Genomic DNA, 8658 nt, shown 5'->3' on the forward strand with positions numbered 1-8658 from the left:
GCATTATTCGCAGTAAAAAATAACATGGATTGGCACGGAAATTTAGTAATTACACCATAAATGCATATAATTAATGTCTACTGTTTCACAGTCACTACATGGCTTTTTGGCTAGATTTTAAACAAGGAAAAGTGCACTTTTAGATAGACAAGGCAATAATAGATGGCACTCGTGGTGATAGTTAAACAAAGTTATATTTATTGAGTTTAAACGTGAATATGTCTATGAAAGATTGTATTACTGTACTGTGATAAAAGAGAATCACAATGCTGAAAAAGCATTTTCAGAAACAACGTTTGGATTTGAAATCAAAATAATGGATAAATGTTGTGTTTGTGGTAAACAGCCGCGGATCAGGAGCGGACTGCAAATGCGTCCTGTGCGAAAGCAAAATGAGTCCGTGCTGCTTCTGCACCGCATACACATAGGCTGTATACGCACTGCAGATGGAGTATGTGTGAACTTGGCGCAACAAATCTACACTGTAAAAATAAGTGTAATTTTAACTAAAAATTTTTCCCTGGACACAGGATTTTTTTTTCTTCTTTTTTTTCTGCCATATGTCTATTCTAGAGACATTTTGTTACACCTTTACTTAGTGATTATTTTGCCTTATGTCTGCTCTAGAGACATGTTATAGCTTCTTGATAAAGCTCAAATTGGTTTTCTTTTGGAAATATGTTTCAAATTCACACTGAAAGCATTTATGTCTGTAAAGCATGTCTGTGTGTGTCAAAATCGTGATTAAAATCGAAATCGCAAAATTGATCAAAGAAACCGCGATAGGTTTTTTTTGTCCATAATTCAGCCCTAATTCTGGCCTTAAATTATCACATCAAATCATTTTTATTCTTCAGAAATACAGCAACATTCAAAGCTTGTTCCCTGTGGGAGAATCAAACACTATGTCGTATAGCCAACAAAACCGGTTTAAATTTCTTTACTTAAAAAAAAAAACACAGAGAGCTGTCGGGATTAAACAGGCAACAGAGAGGGACGCCTATTCCTGGGAGTGTCCGGGGTCTTTTATCATTACTGAAAGGATGGCCTGTATGATAAGGCACTGGGCGCTTGCTGACAGTGTGGGGTGTGACCATACATTCAAACTTACTGATACTGTCCCGCCGACACCTTTCTGTCAGTAAATACCGCCTGAGGCTTAATAACTTAATCTGATGCAAACGCTCATTTAAATCACTAAAATGTCAAGCCAGAAACATTATGTAAAGCCAGTTGGGCCGCTTTTACTATGCCAATGAATAAAAGCTTAGCAAAAGTTTGTCAAGTAAATAGGGTCAATGACATGCTAAAGAAAAAATAAAATATATATATTTTTAATTCTAACACATCTAGTTTTAAATGCATTCAAGATGTTCTCTTTGTATTCATGTTGGTTTCATATAGTTTTAAAAAGCATTTTCAAGAAAAGTTGAAACTTAATTTGTTTAAAAATATCAAGTGGTGTAACTATCAAATAAAACATTCTATTCATCACAGTTTTCAACATTGATAATTACAAAAAAAAAATTTGAGCACCATATTAGAATGATTAGTATATTAGAATATCAGCATATTAGAATGATTTCTATCCAAGATGATAGAATGATTTAGGTTCTGGTCTAGGTTATGATCTAGATTCTTCTTAGGATCATGTGACACTAAAGACTGGAGTAATGGCTACTAAAAAAAAAAATCAAGTTTGCCATCACGGGAATAAATTATTTAATCATAAATAAAAATACATTAAAATAGAAAATAGTTATTTTAAATTGTAATAAAAATTCACAATATGACTGCTTTTACTGTATTTTTAACAAATAAAAGCAGCCTTAATAACCATAAGAGGCTTTGCTCAAAAACATCTTACCGTCCATAAACATTGCACCGGTAAAACTAGAAAGAGTTTGAAAATGTGACATTCACATTAAGCCAAAAAGTTTATAACCTAAAAAATGACCACATACAGGTATCACTGCAGTCAAAACAGACAAAGCTGCTTACAACAAACCCCATGGTTGTTTGACAGGGGAGCAGTCTATTCTCAAATGTCAGCTAATAAGTCATGTGTACAGAGTCTAAGACCAGAGTAATGGTACTTAAAACACTGCTATCAGTCCATATATCATCTGACAGCATTCTGATCATTCAAAGCAAAGCACACATTTCTTATTTTCAACACGGATCCCTGAGGATCAACCTAAGAGCATCTTTCATATTACTGTCCCATTTGCAAATACTTGGAATCAGAGCCGGGTCTAGGGGGGGCCCCAAAAAAATGTCCAGCCAAAAAAAAAACCAAATAAGCATTAAACACTTATTATTTGTACTATCTAAATAAGGATCAGTCACTTTGTTCAAAGGAAAAAATTTACAATTATGTACATAATACACAGACACAAAATGCAAGACTGAAAATTGAGTAAATAAAAGTAAACTATGAATATATTACCCTAGAAAGTGCTGCCCTACCACAATTTCTGATTGCCCCCCCAGTCCAGCGAGCCTAGTACCGGGCCTGCTTGGAATCATGACATGAATCCCACATTACAGACAGCACAAAGAGCTTTGGCTTTACAAGGTCAGTAAAATCTACAGCTCTGTTTATTCATCAGAACAATGACACGTGCAATGCATATGGATTGACATAAGTCAGTCACACAACAACTGACTGTACTGGTTTGGTCAAACCACAAAGGAGAAACGCTCATTTATGACATGTCTCCATTCAAACTGAACACAACTGTTTTTTCATAAGGAAAAACAGGAAATTGGCCATGTAATTCAGATAGGCCTACTCAACGGAAAGTAATTCAACTTGGGGTTTAATCATTCGAAGACTGACATAGAGGAATTTAATCACCATACACAACACTGATTGCCCAGGAGTGGCTTGAAAACATCATCTCTATTTGACAAGATGTCTATCACCCAATACTGGATACAAAGGAGAAAACAAACAAACAAACAAACAAAAAAATAATAGGCAGTGATAGTCCAAAAGTTCAGCAATTGAAAATAATCAGCCAAAACAGCAAAAAAAAAAAGGTTGTTAGCATCCATTTCATGCCCACAACAGCGACAAAAGGTAAACAAGTTGGCAGTGTGGACGCACTTCATTGTGACCAAAAATGATGCTAGAGAAGCAATGTGTAGAAATTTGTTCAGCTGAAAAATCGAAAGGAGGCTGAAGAACTTTACTATGACTGGTTTAATGCAGCACCTGAGAACATACCCTGAACATCATACCGAGTTCAGTTACTTAATCACCCAAATTTTATTACAAAAATTTTATTTTTTGGTTTCAGTTTCCGGCTAAATTAACACTTTCATTTCAATAAAAACAAAAATCACTTTTAATGCATTGCTAATAAACTGTGTACTTTAGGTATCAGGTGGGAACCCATCCAATCAAACTAATACTAGTCTAGCTGGTATCCAAAGACACATAAAGGTGCGGCCATCTTCACCGTTGCTTAGTGAAATTTCATGAACGAGTTTCACGTGTGAATAAAAAAAGTCTTCCATGCAGATTTTGCTATTTTCAAGTTGGTCATATAATTTTCCACGCTGGTCAACAGGTTTTAAGTGACTTCTGTGTGAGCTTTCCTTTTTATATGCTATTGAGAACAGACAATGGACATTTTTTGTCCGCAAGATTTTGCAGAAATTTTGCTAACTGAATCACACCTTAATTGTCAAAAACTTAATATATTTATATTATTTTTGGAAAAAGACTGCAAAGTCGAATGATGACCTAAAGCATCTTTTTTTTCTGAGATGCACAAACTTTCTTAAAGTTGTTTCGATCAGCCCCTGAAATTCTGAGATTCTCAACAACAAGCTTATGAACAAAACTGTACATCTGCAATAGCTTGCTCTTCTGGTTTGTGATTTCCTTACTACTGTCAGTAATGTTTAGTTATTCAAACCAAGTTATTTAAAGATAAAATGCCTTCTTTTAAGGCATTAACATTACCTGTTTTCGAACAGGTTTCCTAAACACTTCCCCCATCAACCATAGTCGGAACAAACATATAGTGTCGCCCAGAACCATTGGCATTGTTTGAGCCCAAGGCATTGTTGGAGCCAATCTATTTTAAATTAAACAGAACAATGTGCCACAGTATTTACACCTCATCAGGGAAATTATACGACGAATAGCTAAATTATAGTTGTCTCTGTTTATTAAGCTGGGATAGGAGAAATTTTAACATCTTAAAAAAAAAAAATTCTAAACAACAATGTACATGCATAGGCACGTTTCTAACACTCATGTGAACAAAACCCATTAGATGGTCTTATCAGCGTACACAGTAATACTCGGTTTAGGGAGTGGTCTAATATTACATTACTTTAAACCTACCATTTTTCATAAGGTCAGTTCAACAGGTGAGCTGCACACTAGTGTTATGTTCAAAATATCGATACGACGATGTATCGTCACAGAGATTTGACGATACGTTGTATCGTGATACGTATCATATTGTGACTTTGCTGGTGATACACAGCCCTACTGCACACTACCACAAACACTATGAGGATCCAAAAACCAAGTGTTCAAGTACTGATGAAGTGTTTAGCAGTTGTATGAGTGGGGTTGAAACTCCAGAGTAGAGCGGTGAGGGTGCAAAGGCCTCTCATGAGCTCCTGCTGGAGTTGCAGTGCTCAGCACTCCACGTGCTCCCGTGCAACTCGATCAGATGGGGTGGGGAGAGGGGTTAAATCTGCCCACATCAGCAAGTCTGAGTGACCAAATACACCCAAATGATCGAGGCACACACGGGTCTGTCGTTAGAATCAAGTGGGAATGGGCGTTTTTGATGGGCGTTCATTCCCACTACCACCATATTTGGTCACATCACAAATGGAAAAAAAAAAAACTCCGGGCTTCCTGACAACAACATGTTTAACCTAACTAAAACGACTTAAACTAGCCCAAAACCTATTACAACAATCTCTATAAGTACCAACGAGTAACATGATACGGACAGGTTCTTATATGTGTGTTTTACGTATTATCTAACTTTTATCAACAGTCGTGTTTTTAATCAGGCGAGCCAGGACAGCACAGCATATGTCAGCCAAACCACAAACGAGGCTCCGAGACTAAAAGCCTAAAACACTGCAATAACAGTTACAACCACGTATAGAGCATTTCACATGTGTGAATAAAGCAGAGTAGTTTGACTTTCATTGCTTTATACCGCTTTAGAGGATTAAACGATCTGAGGTGTTAGCGCGTTGCTAAACAGTGATGTCCGATTAACATGAATTCTTAAGAGTCGGATCTTTTCAATGAGACCAAAGCGATCTCTGAATTGTTTACGAATCATAATGTTACAAATAAAGCGTATTGGAAATATGTTAACGGCTTTATCTAATGCCAGTTTTATCAACGTGCGTACACACAGTAATTCTAGAACTGATTAATGTAAATTCTAATTATAGTTTACTGTTTGAACCCTTTATTCAGCTCATAAGAACAAACTAAACTGTGATTAATCAAGTTACAATAAACACTCTTAATAATAAAACTTTAATGAACAGCAAATGTCCACATACGTTTTTATTCAAATGTTTTAGGGCATTATGTCACGCCAGGTTGCCAAGGACGACGTTATAACGTACAACAATGGCTGAATCACTTAATCAAACAAACTGCTCAAAAGAACCGACTCGGTGAAATGAGTCGGACGTCCCATCACCGGTGCTAAAGCTAACAGACCACGCCCCCGCCACTGACTGGTCCGTTTCTCTGACCATGTATGAAAAACACACTTTACGGATATGGGCACAAAGTTTATGAATTAACATAAATTGAGAGAATAGCCGCAGTTATCATATGTTTCAAAGCACAGGTGCACGATCACGCGAAAAAGGGCATAAAAGTGAACTGACAGGAGTTTAATGGCCGCTCCTGTTTGCAGTAGCACATGCGAGCTAACAGAGCAAATGTGTGAATGAAAATAAACGCTGTTGGAGGCATAAATATGTGTGCTGTTGTGAGCATAAACTCGCTACCTGTTTGTAGCGAGCTGTTGGTGGTATTATTAGGAGGGCACGCGTTCCTCTTCGTCCACGGGTTCACTTTTGGCGGAGGAGCCTCGATCACTTTCTTGGCAGTTTCTGCTTTGTGGCTTGATGCATTCTGCTCGTTCTCCTTGTCGTTCGTGTTGTCCGTGCTTAACCCATCCGCTTTACTTTCCATGACCCCTTGTTTTTGATGTTTAGAGTCGACCTGAGGAGGATCCTGCTGTCCCTCCTCGTGGCTCGCTCGATCAGGTCTCCTGGGTCGATCCGTGTCCGACTTGTTTTGGTTCCCTTCGCCCAAACAACTGACTGTCACGTCCAAGTCACTCGCAACTTCTGTGGTCATGGTTCAAAAGCACAAACGCCCTCGCGTTGTTATTTTTCACTATCTTGCAATAGTTATTTTCCAGCGCAAACGAAGAAAAAGACTCGGTCAAAGCTGTTGCAGCTAGAGCACAAATTGACAGCCAGCAGCTTGAAACACGGCGGAGAGCTGCATCGGACTTTTTCGTGTTCTTAAATGTCAAAATGCTCGATCCCTTAAAGAAGCCATGTTGTGCGATCACACTCACCGACTACAGTAAGCCAAACGAAAATAATAAAAACGTTACCAATGTTTTCGACCCACTCCTCGATTTAGCCGATCTGCAACCCACCTAAATATTAAAAGGAAATACTACGAACGGCCACGAGTCATTGGACGAGTGTGTGGCGTCTCTCTGTCGCCCCTCGCGGCCACACGGCGGTACTGCAGAACAGTAGAACGTTGTTTATTTCCAGAATATCTGGACTTGATAGCTTGGTCCCATACTTTTACTTTACTTTACTTTTAGTCATTTAGCAGATGCTTTTATCCAAAGTATATATATGTATATTCTTATACAAATAAGAAAAAGTAATTAAAATTAAAAGCTAAAACTCTATAAATACTATATATATACACACATTTAAGAAAATAAAAGAAATTAAATAAAAATGACAAATGCATACAACAACATTTCAAAACTAAAACATTTAAATGAAAACAAAAAAATAAAGCTAAAAACAATTCAAACATACACAAATAAGAAAAAGTAATTAAAACGAAAAGCTAAAAGCTTTTAAGAAAATAAAATAAATTAAATAAAAATGACAAATGCATACAACAACATTTCAAAACTAAAACATTTAAATGAAAACAAAAAAATAAAGCTAAAAACAATTCAAAAATATTAAAAGAACAAAAGGTATGAGTATAATAATGATTCTAACATAACACTAAGCCAAACACCAAAAAACAACTACATATGTGTATGTACAGCCACACACATATACATATACATATACAAACTAAAAAGTTTAAACTAAAACAAAAAGTTTTAGTTTATTTTAAACGAAAAATAAATTTAGTTTGCCATACCGCACCAAAGTATGACTGACCATTAATAGCAGCTGTCAAATATGTTTTTTTTTTCCAATATATTTTTTCAATATATATATATATATATATATATATATATATATATTTGCTTGTTTTGCTTTCAATGTTTTATAATCAATGTTTTATAATAAAAAAATCAGATTGTATGTCTATACCTCACGAAATACCTACCTATTTCATTTGCAAATAAATAAAATAAAATATGTTGGCCAGTAAAGTTCATGTTTTAATATTATAAATTACTGTCATTTGTTTTCTCTTTCTGAGCTGAGATTATAAAATTATAAGTAAAACTTTTCCCCTTTACCAAAGGTAGAAGAAATAGTTTGATTAATCCTTTTTTTCTGATGGTCGATATTAAAAAGCAGCTTTACCTTGTTTAATTTATGCTATGCAAGTTCATTGTACAATACATTACTTCTATGAATTCAAGCAATTTTCTTTGTAATTTCTGTTAAGAGGTTTAACGTTTGTTTGGGGCTTGTGTTGTCATGGTGGCTTGTTTTTCTAGCGCGATCTGGCAACACTGATCAGAGGCAGTCTGACGTGGCGTTTCCCCCAGTCAACACAGTCACAGACTTACAAAAACTTTAAAAAAAACATAAAACGAGATATAACAGATTTCATCAACTGGTTTAGACTGTTTGCCAAAGTACAAATACGTTTACAGATAGATGTTATAAGTAGCACGTGAACTGGGTATGGTTGAGCATCACACTGAGGGCACAACAATAACAACTAAAGTCACTGTTTATCTATCAGAATTTGTGCTATTTATGGAAGAAGACAGATGAAATTAACAATTATTGTGGATGTAACCCAAGATGTTTTGGAAGAAAATGGTAATAAAAATATTTTTTAAATACACCACCAGATGGGGTTCTTTCACAAAATAATGCCACTCCTTTTTAGTTTGCTCCAAATTACTAAAATACATCTCGTGATATGATTAAAACTATATTAACATATAAATTATATTTTACTTCTTGTATTGCAAAACAAAACTGGTGTGACTGTTTTTGTTATAACAAATGGGAAATACTATTAAAAAAATGTCCATACAAGTAATACAATTAGCTAACAAAGGTCTCTTTTTCCTTCTGAAGCAAAACTACAGGCAAATTATTTCTCATTTATGCACGATTTTTTCCCCTAAACAAAGAAATAATTAACAACTGGTCATGAGTAATTTGTTATAAGCCAGTTGT

At 35.6% G+C, this 8658-nt stretch overlaps 1 protein-coding gene across 1 annotated transcript in view; it reads right to left on the reverse strand.

Moving 5' to 3' along the window:
* LOC107711964 (la-related protein 1B-like) overlaps positions 1-6733 on the reverse strand; it is a 44180-nt gene extending 37447 nt beyond the window's left edge. The window contains exon 1 of the mRNA XM_016517071.1: positions 6022-6733. Within this exon, the coding sequence (XP_016372557.1) occupies positions 6022-6376 (355 nt within the window). The 5' untranslated portion in view covers positions 6377-6733. The remainder of the gene's footprint in view (positions 1-6021) is intronic.
* Between the last annotated feature and the right edge of the window lie 1925 nt (positions 6734-8658).

This window comes from Sinocyclocheilus rhinocerous, unplaced genomic scaffold (assembly GCF_001515625.1).
Source record: "Sinocyclocheilus rhinocerous isolate Xijiao unplaced genomic scaffold, SAMN03320098_v1.1 scaffold2117, whole genome shotgun sequence".
Lineage (NCBI taxonomy): Eukaryota > Metazoa > Chordata > Actinopteri > Cypriniformes > Cyprinidae > Sinocyclocheilus > Sinocyclocheilus rhinocerous.